General features: G+C 37.5%; 1 protein-coding gene across 1 annotated transcript; it reads right to left on the minus strand.

Annotated features, from left to right (window-relative positions):
• Positions 1-2,168: 2,168 nt before the first annotated feature.
• nectin4a (nectin cell adhesion molecule 4a) lies at positions 2,169-18,379 on the minus strand. The gene is made up of 11 exons (XM_072686856.1): positions 18,331-18,379; positions 12,554-12,751; positions 11,688-11,855; positions 9,834-10,112; positions 8,912-9,029; positions 5,894-6,045; positions 4,511-4,670; positions 3,606-3,681; positions 3,449-3,508; positions 3,154-3,348; positions 2,169-2,654 (listed from the first exon to the last, which is right to left on the minus strand). Exons 1-11 carry the CDS (start codon positions 18,377-18,379, stop codon positions 2,169-2,171), a joined length of 1,941 nt encoding a protein of 646 aa, XP_072542957.1.
• Positions 18,380-18,785: the final 406 nt, after the last annotated feature.

Consider the following 18,785-nt stretch of genomic DNA (forward strand, 5'->3'; position numbering starts at 1 on the left):
TTATTCATGCTGGAGCTTGGTGCTCTTATTATTATTTATGACTTCCAAAGACAAACTGGAGACATTGAATGCCAGCCTCTTAAATATGAGCTGCTTTCAGATGTGCCGGTTGGTATACTGTCTGCTTTAATATTTGCCGGATGGTGTACTGGTTTTACATGGTGTGCTGGTTGGTGTGCCGATTGGTGTGCCACTTCAGTAAAAAAACAAAACAAAACAAAAAAAAATTTTTTTATACACTCATTAAAGATATATATAAAAATATATTGCAGGTTTATCATTTTGAAATTGGTTGATTGAATGCAGATATTTTTTAATGCATTTAGCATTTGCTTACACCAACTTGAGCTGAACGTTTTTAAAACAGTATGTTTAAAATTTCATTTGTTTCATTAAGTGATGCACAGGCTACTTTTTGATAATCTGTATAAAATATTTTGATACCTTTCCAAGTATGTGTCATATAGATGACTAGATTTCCTGTAGGATGAACTACTAATCAACCACTCATAATAATTTATCAACAACGGAACAAACATACAGATCTTAAGAATATTTTTTTACATTTCCAGTTCGCACTTATAATCACCCATGACATCCCCAAAATCCCAGCACTATCCAGCAGTACAGAGGGCACTTGACTCTCAAAAAAAAAAAAAATGTATTAAAACAATATACACTTTAAAAATGAATCCTGTCCTCAGATAATGGTTCTGATACATGCAATGGATATATAAAAGATGCTCCATGTTTGATCAGCTTAAGCTGATTTTTCTAAGGTACAGACAGGCCTTGACAGTGGAACCATTCAGTATTTAGAAGGCCATAATACATATAGTCAAAGTAAATACCATGAATATACTGTAAACAAACATGGTGTTCACACAAAACATTTACACCCAATGGAAATCTTAATAGAGGTAATAATACTTCATATCAGCCTTTGCTACGGCTTCAATTACAACTAGCAAAAAGAACACACAGCTCCTTAAGATTTCATCTGTATATCTGTATAATAGGTGTGTTTTAATTGAATGTTTAAGTGATTTCTCTGTATTACAAAGACATTTGCATTAAAATGTGCCCTGTGTTTCTCAGAACTGCACTTTCATCAGTCTTTTTGCCACATAGGGCAGTATTTCACAGATGATCACAGGCTTTCCATGTTTCTTCTGGAAGGCGTTGCAATCTGTTATAACACTTATCCACAAAAAGCTGTTAGCTTCCACTTGTAAAACATGTAAACAGAAAAGCCAATCATACTGTTTTTCTTGGTTCCATTGCTTAGTCCAAGGGGATGTAGCTGGTGCATGATGTACTATCCAAACATTCGTCAAAGAAAAAAACAGATCATTAACATTGATTACTGACATCACAATCTGCTGTGACTCTTTACAGAAGTAGTACATTGTGTCACATGGGTACGCCTGCAGTATTCACAACCCATTTGTAATCTTAGGGCACCAAGGCCTGATTGGAGACATAAGAAATGAGGAGGTAGGGCATCCATGTCCAGATTACGGACCTTTTAGAAACATCACTAGCATTGTACAAGTTGGTGTGCTCGTTTTAGTGTTCAAACAGGTCCTGTATGCACTAATAGTAAGGCATTTGGCAATGACTGCAGTGGCGTCTTATTCAGTTCTTTGAGCTAGAGACTTGGTCCAACCAGAGTAGATGAGTTTGTCAGTAAGAGTTGTTAGTTAGTTTTTTTTTATATACATTGGTTTGTCATGTTGTTACCTAACTGTGCCCAGTTATGGAACAGCATAGTCTCGGGATGTGTGTGTGTGTGTGTGCATGGCACATGGTACAGTGGGTTAAGTCTCTTGCCCAAGGCCACACCCAGGAATACTCAGTCTTGAGATTTGAACCCATAACCTTATGGTTGCTGGCTCACAGGTTGCTCAATTGAGCTGCATCTTTCTTGTAATCTAGACTGAGCAGCTACAGGTAAGTAAAATAGCTCCTTTAAAAAAAAACACATCCACACACTGATATCATCAAAATGCAGACTTGGGGCAGGCCATATGAGTCTGTGGCTTTGTCCACTTGCAGAAGCTCCAGTTTTACTATTAAGGTTAGAGTATCCCAAAATTTGATTTCCATTCTTCTGTGGATCGGTGATAGTGCCCAGTGCAAAGCACTGAGCTGCAGGTTGGGAGTTTCTACACTATCTGAGGCTGATGATGGATTATACTGTTGTGGGCAGGGAGTAACCGGGTGGTCCCTGGAGTTAGCAGGATGTTGTTGGGTTTTGACTTGGGCCATAGTGTGCCGTTTGTGTGCTCAAAGTGATTGGACATGGCATCTGATATTTGAGAGCTCGCTGTCTCACTGCCCCCGTTCTCCAGGCCATCCACTTCTAGAGGTCCCCTCAGGACCCCTGAACCTTCATTAACTGGACTCAGTTCAGCCTCTTCCTCATCAGTGAGTGTCGGGTAGTTGGAAGAACTTAAGGGAGAATGGTGCCCCCTGCTGCCTGCTCGGCTACCTGTTCGGCTGCCTGTTCGGCTGCCTGTTCGGCTGCCCCCTCCTGACAGTGGTCTGCCCTCTGCTGGTAGAATGGCACTGCCATTTCGAGACCTGACATGTTCAGCAGTCTGATCCAGTGGGTAGAGAGAAGGCTGAAGAGGAGGGAGAAAGTGGCTTTCCTAAAATGGAAAAAGAGATAAGACATATAATAAAAAAAAACTGTAAAAAAGAACAGTATTGAATAATCTGTATAAACATGCATTAATAACATAATACAGACAAGAATCACCAATTATTTTATATACAATATTGCATACAATAGTTTAAATATTGCTAGACTAAGAAATGTTGTTTAAAGATGTTTCAGGCAATGTTTCAAGAATTTTAGATGAATATATACTGTAAATTATACATTTTAATTATAATTTTTATCAGTATATTTATCTCAATCATAGCTTATATAAGGAATTCCAAATATGAACATTATTACAACTCTCTATAAAATTGCAGAGGGCTAGCATAACGAATTCAGTTCATACAACCGATCTGGTTGTGTATTATTAAAACATTATTCCAAACTTATAGTATATGAGTTGAAAGCAGAAGTAATGTATGAATATGGAGTTACACTGACACAGTCGCAGCTCATAAAGCTGTGCAATATTTTAGTGTACATACCGAATGCACCAATGACAAATTGCTGTTCTTCACAAAAGCCTCCACTTTCAGCCGAGAGAACTCTCTGTCCCCTTCTCTCTCTCTTTCCATCGCCCGCTCCCGACCTCGTCTAGATGTGTTGTAAATGACCGGGCGACCCAAGGTGTCCAGAGCCCCTCCTAGAGTGGAACGGCTGTCCCTAGAACGAGGGTGGTCCTGTTGCATGTGAAAGACAGTGAGTGGAAAAGGAAGAAATCAAATGAAGCCAAATCAAAAAGGAAAAAATATATCATAAAAGAGATAATAAATTAAATACCAATGAACTGAGACTGGTACGTAATGTTCCTTCAACTCTTAGGGGCATTGTCTCATCAATCTGACAAGACAAAATGGAAAAGGATATACAATAAATACACAATTAAACTTTAATACATCATATATAACAGTTATACATTGAGTGTATGTGTTTGTACCTGATATTTGCTATCTGTGTTAACTGAGCCTACTCTCCTGATTGAGGCCTGTCTGGATAGAGTGCTGATTTCTTCCCTAAAAAACAGGGAGAAAGTGACAACTTAAAACACTTTTATTAATGATACAGTCAAATTTTCAAAGTCGATGACTGCTAACATATTTGGAATACCTGTTAGAATTAGGAATGTGAGTTATAATGTGAAATGTGTATAATAATTAGGATTGTTATTCAGAATTAGGGGTGTGATATAGAATGTAAAATGTGGATTAGAATTTGGATTGTTGGTCAGAATTGAGAATGTGATATAGAAGTGAAATGTGGATAAGAATTAGGGATGTGATATAGAATATAAAATGTGGATTAGAATTAGGATTGTTGGTCAGAACCAGGAATGTGAGATAGAATGTGCAATATTAAGTTTGTAATCAAGGGGTAGTAATTCAAATATCAGTTAGGAATACAAACGGTAAGTAGAAATATTGGATATACTGAAAGTAGTTTAGAATCATGAATTTGGAAATAAGACTTGGAATATGGGTTAGAATTAGGAATGTAAATTAGAATGTGTAAAATGGACTACAATTATGAATGTGAGTGGCATTTTTTTTTCTATTTAGAGCTTGGATTAGGAGGTGGGAGTAGGAATGTCAATTGAGTAGGAATGTCAAAGAATCAGGAATTTGGGTTAGGCTCATTCACACTCATTCAGTTAGCATCTGCAATATGGGTTAGAATTAGAAATGGGTTAGGAGTAGGAACATGGGTCAGAATGTGGAACCTAGATTTGAACTTGAAATGTGGTTTAGAATTAGGAATGTGTGTTGGAATTAGGAATTCTGGTCAACATAACCAGTGTCAAGATTACAATCAATAAGTAAAAATGACTATGTCCTAAAAACTTACCTTTTTTCATTCAGCTCTATGGTCAGCTGTTGGTTTTTTCTCTTGTAGTGTCTGTTTACTGTTACAACCACAGCCACTAGAATGAACACCGCTGCTACGGCCACACATCCTATGATGATCAACAAGAGGTTGTCAAATGATGTCCGTTTCTGAGGTTCCTCTGTTGGCACACAAAAAAAACACATAAATAGTCATAATAACATACATAAATAGTCATAATGCCATTCATCTTGACTACCCAGTCATTTTATAAAGTAAGTTTATGCATTGTGTATCTGCATGACACAGTATATACACTAGGGGTCACCAATGACAAGCTTGTCAAAATCTCTGAACCACAGAACCTAAAACAAAACAGACTGAAGTTAAGGGCTCTTGATATACATACAAAATCAGTGAAATTCAGTATGTTTTTTCAGTGAAATCTAGTGAGTAGCAATATATTTTAGATTATATAACATTGTTATATTATACATTATACATACAAGTCACTAATTTTACAGTCAGTCTCTGAAGACAGAATGTACACATTAACACATTAACAGAGGAAGACAAATTCAAAGGTTTGTTTTTATTATTATGTTATAATGTGATATACTTTTTTGAGGTTAAGTTATGAAACAAAAATATTAAATTTAAAGGTCCTGGCCAATAGAATAGGTGTAAACACTGAATAGAACGGTCAGAATAGATGGTAGGCTACAATGCAGTTGAATATGTGAATTGGCTCAAAAGAACCACAGCACAGATCACTGATTTGTTTAAATTAACATACTGCCATACTGGTGCCAAAGCACCAGCCAGTCTTTTGGTTAATTTTTCTTGTGTAAGAGCAATCATTAAAAACATGCAGGCCATTGTGTCATAAAATTAAAGACATGTGAGTACACTAAACCAAAACACTGAATATTTAAGTGAGTAGAAGATGAACTGATCTCCAAACAATACAAATAAACAGTGGAAATATTTAAAGGACATTTAAAGCTTATTTATACATTTTAGTTTAAAAAAAGAGCACCATGTAAAATATTTAGCAACCTAAAGCTCTGAGCCCTCAGAAAACTTTTACCAGGGTCTGAGATTAGCCTCAGATCAGTTAGCTTGCTAGAGCCATGGTTTGTTCATATGTTCATATGTACTTCATGGAAGAAGTTCTCACCACAAAATTCCTCATTTTCAAAAAGTTTCATATAAACAAGCCTGATGCATTTTAGAAACAAAACAGAAAACGTGCAGGCTATAATGAAAAGAACACATTTGGATAGGGTGGATTGCTCATGCTTTATGCTTGTGTTGTAGCCAGTGACATTTATTTACTTTCTTAAACATGAAAAGATCTGTAGAAGCAACAGAAATGTAAAACATAACAACACACATACATACCTGTTACAGTGACGTTCAGGTCAGATTTCCCTGACCCTGCCACATTGGTGGCCATGCATTCGTACACTCCTTTGTCTGTTAGGCTGAGAGGCCTGTTAAATCGCAGAACCCCCTTTTCCACGGTTACACCCTCTGGTAAATCTCCGTCTTTCCTGTGGAGTAAGAAGAGATTGTTCTGTGCTTAACTTTAATTCCTCTAAACAGGAAAATTGATGGTGGTGCAGCACACAGGTTATGACTGAAGCCACTGATGTAAAATCACTTGTTATTCTGTTACATCATGTATTTGAGCAGAAGTGTGGTTGCTTGTTTTGTAAGTATGGTGACCTGGTGGTCCACTTATATTTTAAATAGTTAATAAGTGGAATTTGCAGGAATAAATAATTCAAAACAGTCTTGTATTTACAGTGTTTTTATGCATTCCCAGCAGCTGTAACATTTGAGAAAATAGAAGTGAATAGAACCTATTTTTCATGACACACACACGAGTTTGCATAGTGACAGTAAACAACCTGTCCTGTTCCATCAGACTCAACCAGCAACATGTTTCATTGCTGGTTGCTTTTACGTGTCCATCTACAGAAACATCACTATGCAAACAAATGCAGTCAAATATCTTTCATGTAATGCACTGCAGCTATCCTTTCTCTCCCAACTGAGTACTGGCAATAATATCATATCATAACATCATAAGATTTGTCAGTAGGTATCACAATACTGCTTCTGAAGTTTGCGAACAAGTAGGAATGGTCACATTATGGTCACATTAAAATGTATATAAAATACCTGGAAAAATAATCAATTAAAATCAGATAATTCCATGATGGGTTGACATCCAATCAGGTAATTGGTACTATGCCGGTTTTGCAACTACACTCACAATAAAGGCGCTATAAAGTAATAAAAGAATCACTTTTGGTTTCATTAAGAACCATTTTTGTCAAAGTGATACATGTGTGAAAAACCCTTTATGGTTTGGATGGTTTGGACTTTGGGACCAACTACAGGAAGTTAAGCTACCGTCTCCCATTAAACAACAGAAGACGAAAAAAAAAAAACAACAACAGGAAATTAGCTGCCATAGCACATGGGGACAATTATTGGAGTATGTCATTTACACTGCTGCAACCTCATAAGGGCTGACCCAAAAAATGGAGCAGAGAAACACGTCCTTCTTTTTGCCAAATTCTGTATCCACGGTGTATCATCAAAATGTATCATTTTCAGCTTTGCATTCTCATAAGCAAGTTTATTTTCATTAAATTTAAAGTTGTGAATGTTACGGAAGACCAACTGTTTAATTAGCATTAGGCCAAATACAGACCAGTTACACTACTTTCAGGTCAGTTATGGCAATAAAAAGAATACTCTTGGCCAGCACTAAACTGAGCCATGGTATTTGAGCTCTGGGCCATGTGCAGCCCACATGCAAGCTACAACGAAAGATGTTTGGCATTTCTGTTTTTTGGTCACTTTTTCAAAGTCACTGCAATCATTACATGGTGGTAAGTGGGATGGATAAAAGTATAAGCATGAGCCAGAACTGGGCCATGTCTGTTTTGCTATATCCAGGTATACACTGTCTGTATCTTTTCTGTGCACTGTGACATCATGTATCATGATAATGATAGCATATCATCAAATTGCCTATCCCCACATTTAACCTCTTCCAAAACCATGTACACTCATCCCAAAATCATCATCCGCTCCTCCCTAGTTCTCCCCCTCCTGCCCTCCCTCCCTCCTTCGTGTGAAAGTGCGCTTGCTGACGGTTTTTGCACAAGCTGCAACACGATACCAGGACACAGTTACTTCACTTGCTTTGCATTTCCACGGAAGAGACAGAACAGGTTCTGCAACTTCAGGGCCCTCATCAAAATGTGTGTGTGTGTAAGACAAAAACTCAAGGAGCGAGTGGCTGACTGCTTGAATTTGCGTGCGTACAACTTTGAGTCACTCCTATAGACAATCCGAAAATTAGGTGTGTGCGCATGACTAATGAAATGAAACACTGCGACTTATTTGCAACATAATTACAACACAAATCATACCTGTAACACAATATATCTTCACTGTCACGCAAAAACCAAAATGGCAACTTTACAGGAAAAGGAGAAAACCTTCCTAACTTAATGGAAGTCAATGTAAAAAGTCATTCAGGAGCATTTCTATTGGTCCATTCATCATGTAATTTAACACAATGTACAGAACAACTTCCAGATTCAAATAACGTCAAAAAGTGAAAATCTGCAATAATGGAGATACAGGGTTTTTGTGTGACAATCAAGGAGGCTAGAGCTAAAGGGACATTCTGTCTAATAAACAAGAAAATCAGAGAGGGTGTGTTAATGAATTTAGCTGATTGAATCACTCACATACCACACCTTGAGACTGGATTATTGTGGCATGCAGGGAAAGAAACAAACAGAAACGCAGAAAGTGGCCATGGTAGCAAAGAGCCAGACAAAAAAACAGCACTGGAAAATGTGAATGTTTTCTCTGACATGTAGGTTGATGATTCTTACATACATACACCAAAAAAGGCAGGAAAATGTTCAATATAAAAATATTGCTTATCATATAGCCACCTTTTGTGTCTTGACATCAAAACAGAAAAAGTTTTTTTTACAAGTGCAGAATGTAAACTGAATGTAAACATAGAGTGAGATAAAGAAGAACTATGATTACCATGAAAGCAAGCCATGAGTTATGGGAGTAGAACAGGACACATACAGCTTACTACTGTTGATGTATCTGTACCACTGATTGTACTGACTGTATTTCTTAAACTCCAGAAAAGCATGTTTAGGAGTTGCTGGACTACTGCAATAAAAATACCTGCATTTTATTTAATTTACTGCATTCGTAATTTAATAGATATAATGTTAACATTTCTCTGTACATACATTTTTTACATTTTATAAATGTTTATGTATCTGCATTAAAATATATGTACATAAAAATACATATCGATTAACAGAGGGCAGACAACTGAGTGACGGTTAGGTGCTCATTTACCTGGTCCAGGTGAAATTCTCTGGTTTTGGGTTTCCTGTGCCATCGCACTGTAGTGTCGCATCCTCCCGTCCCACGTACCAGTTCTCATCATAACCTATGATCGCTGCATCCGGAGGGTCTAAACGACACACAGAATATGTCTTTAAATACCAACTTCAGTAGGTGCGGCCCTTAAAAGGTTACATTTCCACCAGTGTATAACCCGAAGGTTTGATTAATTACACGTTTACCAACTGATAGGCTTTAGATTCGCTGTTGCAATGCTAATAACATTAAATGAATATAAGCACTAATAATACAATAATCATTAGTAATAGTATGATGTCACACAGTGCTAATCTTACCATCCCATTAATAATGCTGCTTAAGAATTTCTCAGCATGGGTTGTTTATGAACAAGAGCAAAACATTTAGCCACATCACACACACACCCAAACTCTCCATAGCCAAATTCTCAGAACTTAAGATGTCAAGACAATGACTCAGGCTGAAACCAGGTAGTCATTCTACCAAGCCAGACTAAAAACAGGTGCTGCAAACCACAGAGAGGTTCACAGAGGTCACTAAGCAGATGTGAATAATATGAAGGATGATTTTCTTTCACTTGCTGTAACAAGCTGTGACGTTAGGAATGGATTGTACCTGGTGTGCTCCATGATCAAATAACCTTCACTAACTGCTTGATTACACCAGTCATAATTCCATCACATCTAAACCCATACATTCTTACACATAAAAGGTGCTTCAGTGGTTCTTTGAGTGATGCCTCAAGAAATAAGTTTGTAATACGAATGTTCGTGTGAAGAACCTTTACATGATTAGAACCACATCTCTATTACAAACATTTTCCTTTCTGGCATCTTAAGTGTTTTTCATTGTAACATGAGTTCCCAAACAAAAAATGTGACCATGTCAAACTCACAGTGTACGACAAGCTGACTGCTGTGCCTCCGGGGGCTTTTTAGAGTCGGGTGCCAGACCAGACAGTCCAGCTTGCGGCCATTCATGCTGCGCAGGGGGTGCAACGAAAACTGGACGAGGGAGACTCCATTCTCCAAACTGCGGTTCTGGCTCTGGCCTGGAAGGTCCGTGTCCCAAGACATACCCGCCCGTGGTTTCGCCATTGAGCGACATGCAGCAGCCGGCCGGAACTCCTGACCCTCCACTAGTGTAAAGGACTCCAAAGTGGAAAGGGGGGAGACTAAAGTAAGAGTAAACACAGGAGTTATGATGTTTAGTACACTTCAGAAACTGCAGAAAAGGTTCAATGGTTTATTTGACTTAACTGGAAATGCTTAGGTAACGGAATCTGTATATGTTGACCTTGTTTAATTTAGTGGAAAGTGTGGCAGTAATACATTTGTACAATTGTTAGTGTGTCATGAAAAGACCGGAAACAATGTTAAACACAAAACTAATGACTACGTATTAGTAAGGATTAGACTTGTCCCAATAGCAGAATTTTGATATTGATACTGCTCCAGATATAGGCTTGATGCCCGAGAACTCCATATTTTGGCCCTCAATAATAATTAGCTTCCCACATTTACACAACAGAACAAGTTCTGTTCCTGATTTTTTTCTGTCATTTTTAAGAGATGCTGATCTTCAGCATACGCTTTTCCTCTTCAAGGGTTTTCAGCCTCTAGCGTTTATTCAGAATAATGCAATACAGAAAAAACATCCAGTGAAGAGGCAGCTCTGCAGACAGAAACAAGAGACATCAACAGAGAATGTCCAGCAAAGGGAGGTCCTACCCAGTATTAGTATAGTGTATAGTATAGTATAGGCAAGTTCCGTCCCTGCATTAATTTATTTTATTTTAAACTAACAATTTATACAATATATGAACAAAAGTATTGGGTCACCTGCTCATTTACTGTATGTTTTTTATTAAATTAAAAGCATGAAAATTAGTTTATCCTGCTTTTATTGCATCTATTGGATTAACTGTCTTAAGTGCCTTTATTATGCTGCTCTGTTGTTTGATTTTGCTGCTGTACAAACTGACTTTCCCTGTGGGATAAATAAAGTGATCTATCTATCTATCTATCTCTCTCTCTATCTATCTATCTATCTATCTATCTATCTATCTATCTATCTAAACAGTGGGGGTTATACCCATTAGGCATGGGCTAATTTCTTATTTTAAATTTGAGTTACTTTATTTTGATTTTCACTTCGTCCATCTAGATTAGGGCTTGACATATGCTTTAGCTATATCTAACTAGCTCATAATCTAGATCATGTATGCTCATGAGTGTCAGAAGAAAATACATACTCTGCTCAGCCATGCTAATCTGTGAATCACTTATGAATGACTTATGAATGTGGAGAAAGAGAGATATCCTGCCTCATTTCCCATATGATGAAAATCATCATGTAGTGATAGTTTACTCCAAGAATCAACTTACAAAGTCAGTCAACTTACTCAAAATCTGTCAACCAAATGTACAGACAACATTGTTTCTACTACCGTTTCAGCTATGCAATGCATTTTTGCTCATTTTATAAAGAACCATATGAGATCATACAATATGCACGATTAAGTCAATTTCAGAATACAGCTTTACACAGTCTGAAACAAATGTTTGATAATTGGCATTTATTAAATAAGTTAAATTTAGACACCAAACATCTCTCAGGGGCTGTTTGAGTACATTTAGGGTAAAAGAACAACTGTATACATTTGAGTTTGGGCCAAACAATGACTTTAATATGTAGCCAACACACCATTGAGTGAAGAGCTGTGTTGAGTTTTTATGTGCACACTTACTCCACACAGTGAGAAACAGCTCAGCCTCAACAGTTCCACTGGGGAAGGTGGCAATGGTACAGATGTATTTGCCCTCATCAGCAATCCTTGTATTCATGATAATCAGAGCAGAGTTCACTGCAGGGTCACTGCTCTCGAATCGTACGCGTCCTTCATAATCAGGAAATTCTGAGAAGGAGAGACATAAACGAAAATTTTGAGAAAGATCCTGCTAGTGACAAAAAAGTATACCCTTTAACAGCCTTTAAACCATTCAAACTGTGAATGCTTTTGCTTAGCAATTAAACAAAAATACAATTTTCAAGTTTTGTTTTCCCCAATTACCAACAATACAGATTTGTATATAAAAACACTCAGTGATGGCGATGAATGCTTCTGTAAAGATCATATAATAGAAGGCTTTTGCTTCATGTGTAAAGTTGCTATTATGGAGATACAAGGGTTTTGTGTGAATCTGCAGTGCAGTAGTGCAGTAGTAAAGGATAGAGTATAATACACAGTTACTGTGAGCACTCTAGCACAACACTGAGCTTCCAAATGCACTGAGGGTGATACTGCTAATCAGTGATACTGCTAATATGGCTAATATTTATGAGCCATATACATACAGGAAATGTTTTGTAAGAGTTACCTCTGTTCTGTGACAAATGTTTAAAAAAAACTCTGAAGTCTGTAAATAAAAACTTTTAATAATAATAAAAAAACAAAATATATACAATAAAAAAACTCCTATCAAATATTAAAATATTATTTATGTTAACATTTTATGTTGTTTCATAAAACCACTATCCCCCACCAATGTGTGTTACAAGGATTTTACCACCAACTAAATGCTTTAATATGTTAACAGTATAGATACATTTTACCTTGTTGTCCAGCCAAATAATGAGCAGCTATAATCTGCTCTTTGGATCCATCCGCCTTTTCCTTACTCCATGTGATTTGAACTACTTTATCATTATCTGATGGTGCAAATTGACAGGGCAGACGCGTCTCTCCTTCTGATACTGCAAACACATTTGGCGATGAGGGCTCCACAAGCACCCCACAACTTACAGAGACCACTGGGAGAAAGAGAAAGAGATAGATAGACAGAAAGACTATTAATTGTGTACAACATTATTATTTTTTCATCATCTGATCATCAACTTCTCAATGCATCATTATGCCATTATGCCAACCCTAGTCTTGGAATACCATGGTTGACTGAAGCAAAAAAGAGTACAGAACAGACTTTCATAGCGCATCAGCCATTTTCAGTGCAGGTAACATGTTCACACTGGAAAACGAAACAAGATGTAATGTACTCCTAATACCAGAATTATGTATTAGTAACTTACATGTAACTTACAGTACAGGCCAAAAGTTTGGACACACCTTCTCATTCAATGTGTTTTCTGTATTTTCATGACTATTTACATTGTAGATTCTCACTAAAGGCATCAAAACTATGAATGAACACATGTGGAGTTATGTACTTAACAAAAAAAGGTGAAATAACTGAAAACATGTTTTATATTCTAGTTTCTTCAAAATAGCCACCCTTTGCTCCTTCTTGGTAAAATAGCCCTTACACAGCCTGGAGGTGTGTTTGGGGTCATTGTCCTGTTGAAAAATAAATGATGGTCCAACTAAACGCAAACCAGATGGGATGGCATGTCGCTGCAGGATGCTGTGGTAGCCATGCTGGTTTAGTGTGCCTTCAATTTTGAATAAATCCCCAACAGTGTCACCAGCAGAACACCCCCACACCATCACAGCTCCTCCTCCATGCTTCACAGTGGAAACCAGGCATGTGGAATCCATCCGTTCACCTTTTCTGCGTCTCACAAAGACACGGCGGTTGGAACCAAAGATCTCAAATCTCCTCTTAACAGTTGTTCTAGAGATGGGTCTGCTGCTAGAACTCTGTGTGGCATTCAACTTGTCTGTGATGTGAGCTGCTGTTAACTTGCGATTTCTGAGGCTGGTGACTCGGATGAACTGGTCCTGAGAAGCAGAGGTGATTCTTGGTCTTCCTTTCCTGGGTCGGTCCTCGTGTGTGCCAGTTTCGCTGTAGCGCTTGATGGTTTTTGTGACTCCACTTGAGGACACATTTAAAGTTTTTGCAATTTTCCAGACTGACTGACCTTCATTTTTTAAAGTAATGATGGCCACTCGTTTTTCTTTAGTTAGCTGATTGGTTCTTGCCATAATATGAATTTTAACAGCTGTCCAATAGGGCTGTCGGCTGTGTAGTAACCTGACTTCTGCACAACACAACTGATGGTCCCAAGCCCATTGATAAAGCAAGAAATTCCACTAATTAACCCTGATAAGGCACACCTGAAAACCATTTCAGGTGACTACTCATGAAGCTCATTGAGAGAATGCCAAGAGTGTGCAAAGCAGTAATCAGAGCAAAGGGTGGTTATTTTAATGAAACTAGAATATAAAACATGTTTTCAGTTATTTCACCTTTTTCACCACATGTGTTTATTCATAGTTTTGATGCCTTCAGTGAGAATCTACAATGTAAATAGTCATGAAAATACAGAAAATGCATTGAATGAGAAGGTGTGTCCAAACTTTTGGCCTGTACTGTATAAAATTCATTTTGGAAATGGCATTTTTTTTTTATTTTAGTGTCACCTAAAAATACTGCAAACAACACAATACATGGTTGGTTTATATATGCTCACTACAATGAGGACCGTAGCTTGCTATTTTTTGTAACTTCTCCTTCAAAAGGCCACTGTTGTCTGTCCAGAGTGTGTTTATTCAGTGAAATCCAGAGCAGCAGCCGTAAGAAACATTATCAGTAGTCAGTTTAAATTGCTGTTTAAATTAGAAAAGTCTTACAGCCAGGGCGTTAGCTCTCGTAAGAGTGTAGTGCATAGTGTCCAAATTGAGACTTCCCCATAAGCAACAGACAAGGACATTTTTTTTTCTTCATTTTTTCTTATATATATATATATATATATATATATATATATATATATATTGTTTTAGAAATTCACTATTTTTATTTTTTGCTTGGTAATGCCCATACAGCGTTGTCTGAGCAGTTTCCATTTAGAATGTCTGACTGCAATTATAATTTTCATATACTACATCAGGTAACGCTGTGACACATGTTTTGGATGTAAGTGTAGTTATTGTCATTTCCAACCTATATTTGATTAGCAACATATTGTAAAGCAACATAATGTAGCATTTCTACCTTAATAACAGCTTAAAAACCTTGTGATGGTACACTGACTTTAACAGGGCGAATAGCGTCTCTTTCACTGCCACCCCATGGCTGTAGCGCTGCTACTATGTAACTTTGCACTATGTCCTCAAGAAGAAGCTAGCTGAGGCTGTGAAAAGATTGAAGTTGTCTGAGGAAGCGAGAAAGAAAAAAAGTGTGACCGAGCAAGAGACTACAACAGAGTAAATCTCGGACTTAAGACAGATGCTGAGCTGGCCTTCTTGCTTTTGGTGTATAGGTACATCTGATTGCAATGGTATTTGTAGTCTTACTGTTTCTCTTGCTGTCTCTCTCTTAATTGTGTAGAGAGAACATACAGTCAGTTTTCTTTCCTTTCTTTATCACTCACTGTTCTGTTTGCAAGTGAAATGACTGAAGAAATGATTTTATTTCACAGACATTATTTCAGCCTATTTTAGAACAAAGAAATTCAAAGAAGTGTCAGATGAGAGCAGTGTTTTGGTGCTATTTGACAGCTGAAAGGTATGTGTTCAAACATGCTAACCCAACTAGCTAGACTATATAGACAAAGGTATTGGGCACCTGTCCATTCATGGTTTCTTCTGAAATTAAGGATAGTTGATGATCCTGTTTTTGTTGAAGTAACTGTCTCTACACTTCATGGGGAAGCCTTTCTACTAGATTTTGAGGCATTCCTGTAAGTATTTGATTGCACTTAGCAATAAAAGTGTTAGTCAGATCAGGATGTTGGATAATCAATATCATCAGCCCAACGCATCCCAAAAAGAATTGGATAGAGCACCATCAATAAAGAGAACCCAGTTCCACTGCCCCCTCAATGCTCATTCTATAGGCAATATGTCTCTACCAGGACTAAACAAGCTCTGTGTGCATTGGAACATCTGTGTCAGCAATGGTTGCAACTTGTGAATTTATTAGAAGGGTGTACAAAAACATTTGGACATATAGTACATTTGACAAAAACATTGACAAAAAGCTCTTTTTTTGTTCTACATAAATGAAAAGAAACCTAGCATTTGGCATTTGAGGTGTTTTGCTGTGTTAGCAAAGCTGTCAACTGGTTTTATAATATATTATAATAACCCATTTTGACAGAGATTTGCTGCTGGTGAGACAACTCAAGCTGATGTTAGCAAATTTCCTAAATAACTGCACTTGCGTCACTTATTTTTGCATCTGATTTAACAAACAAACAAACAAAAAAAAAACAAGTGGACAATATAATATTTTATCATTTTGTAATCAATTTAGGTATTTGTTGATACACAGTATGCTTTTTGAGCACTAAGTGCATTTAATCCTATTTAACTGCTACTGCTTTAAAAGCTGCTACTTCTGGTGCATTTTGCCTACCTGGTAAATTATTGTGAAATGTATTGTATCTTGTGAAAATGTCTTTAGATGTTGTATTTTAACATTTTTAGCATATCACCCAGCTCCAAAAAACAACAGAATTATGTGACGCATTTTCACATTTTCCATGACAGGACACAAAAAGACAGAGCAATGCCAAAGTAACACGAGAAGCAAAACAGAAGAAGGGAGTGAGCAAGCTGGAGTCAGGGAGGAGGGAAAACCAACGTCTAGCAGAGATTTAATGGATGAAGGCCAGATATGCTGCTTAACTTGTTGTTCAGTGTCTCAACCATAATTACCTCTGGGTGGCAAACATACAACACACCCACATACACACACACACACACACAGAGAGAGAGACTTCACCTAGTTAATATTACAGGTACAGGAGTTTCAACAATATCTATGCAAACCCTAGAGTAGTGAAAAAATCACTGCAGCAGGCCTTATTACAGTATTACAGTCATCATCATAACAAGTCAAGTCTCATGTGACAGGCGGCTAAAACTCTTGACTGTGAATCACTTTCATGATCTGAATGATGAAAAAAAGTATATTGGACAATGCTAAGTTACTGTGCAGCAATTCCATCCTAGTGAAAAAGCACCATTAGGTCAATGTTGAAATTATGTACAATCTTCATTTCAGCACCTATTAGACACCCACATATTTGCTAGGATGTTAACTACACATTTGATGATATTAGAATACAAATATGTGTCTAAAAATAAAATTACAATTACAAACTCTTTACGAATAAAACCCTTTCTTGTTTAACTTAACTGAGAGTTAAGAGCGTTTTTGGCTTCTTTTGTAACATTGTTATTTTGGAGATACAAGGTTTTGTTTTGACAGTGATGACAGCATATCTTTCTTAGCAATTCACATTTTGGCTCCGCCCCTTAGTGACGAAACTTTACACTTTAGTGTTTCAGCCAGGCTGCCAATCAGAACAGAGCTCTTTTTCATTTCTCATTAAGCTCTTTAAACCTGATAAATCATCACTTTGCATCTTCATTTTTTTTTGTTTTTTTTTTTCATAATTTTATTTTTAAGTTGTTGTTTTTTTCCACTGTGTCCAACTTTCATGATAGAAATCCAAAACGCTCCAAAATAACTTGTACAGTTGCCATTTTAGAGATATAAGGTGATGACCTGAGGAGATATCAGTGATGATTTATCTTGTCTTAAAGGCACAGTGACAAAAACAGCCTGTTTCATTCACAAATAAAAAAGAGGTTAAGAGCAGTTCAGAATTTTGTTGTGTAGGAATGAATTGGGGCCGTTAGAGATGGTGTTATAAATGAACCTCTGAGGGGGAGAAAATAAGATACAGAGCCTTTTTGGGTACTTTTTGAAGTTTGGGTGCTGTGTTAAATGTGCTGTTGAAAGAGAAATAGTCGAAAAAGGTCTGCATTTAAACACACTCAGAGTAAAGCTTTTAACAAAGAAGTAGAAGGTGTAGAGGTGTAGAGGTGTGGTGCAGTGAGCAAGGCACTGGTAGCTCAGTGGTTATTGTTCAAGTGGTTTTGGGTTCAATACATGTGCCTGCTAAACTTCCACTGTTGGGTCCCTGAACAAGGCCCTTAATCCTGTCTGCTCCAGGGGTGCTGTTGTATAGCTGATCCTGGCTGTCTAAGCTGGATATATGCAAAAAGAAGAATTTTGTCTGTCCATATTTCTGTATTAGTGTGTAATTACACACACACACACACACACACACACTGATCTGGATGTGTGTTGTTGCATCTTTCTCAAAAAAAACCTACATTTTGAAAACCAAAAAGGAACTATGGTGATAGTTCATCTTAAGAGATAAAAACAACATGTACATTCACACCTAGGCCTAAATACCAACTGCTTTCCCACACTGTGTGTGTTAGGGAGGGCCAACCTGTCACCAAGAATCACACACACACACACACACACACACACACACACACAGGAGGTGAGTTGATAATCATAACCAGTTCTTCCAGAAAGGTCAGACAGCTGTGGACGTGTTGAGCGGAGCAGAAGCTTGAGCAACAAGTGAGAGACTCCTCAGAAACTCAGTTTACACTAAATACTCACACAAAGTGCAGAAGATCAGGATCCCGGAGCGGCTGAACGCTGAAGTCATCCTCGATTTTTGTCCTAACAAATGTCTCTTGGATGTCTGTCGACCTCACTATAAACAAAGTACATCGGCCAAAAAATGCCAATAATAAAAAAATAATAATAAAACAGAAACAATAGTGTCGAGGTAGAGAATCCGAATTAATTAGTCGTTAATCCGTTAGTTGGGGGTTATTCCGTTTTCCAGGCATGTGCAGAAACGAGTGTGTTTATAAAGTCACAAACAATCCATATTAAAAGAGCTGCTGTCACCACAGTCCAAGCGAGCAGTTACAGTCAGCAGTGCCCTGGTCGTCCTGAGGGGATTCACAAAAGTGTCTTTTCGCTCCAAAAACAAACACGATAAACGTCGTTTCTACGTCCGGTTGAAAAAACTGGCTACAAAATGTGTTTAAAAGACCCGGCTGATT

The sequence above is a fragment of the Salminus brasiliensis genome, chromosome 9 (assembly GCF_030463535.1).
Source record: "Salminus brasiliensis chromosome 9, fSalBra1.hap2, whole genome shotgun sequence".
NCBI lineage: Eukaryota > Metazoa > Chordata > Actinopteri > Characiformes > Bryconidae > Salminus > Salminus brasiliensis.

Excerpts from the sequence above, each read along its gene's own strand:
- nectin4a (XM_072686856.1), bottom strand. The coding sequence starts at position 18,379 with ATGACTTCAGCGTTCAGCCGCTCCGGGATCCTGATCTTCTGCACTTTG. Across the intron at positions 9,030-9,833 it reads CAGTCAGCTTGTCGTACACT|ACCCTCCGGATGCAGCGATC; the intron begins GTGAGTTTGACA and ends TGTGTCGTTTAG. Across the intron at positions 6,046-8,911 it reads GAGAATTTCACCTGGACCAG|GAAAGACGGAGATTTACCAG; the intron begins GTAAATGAGCAC and ends CTTACTCCACAG.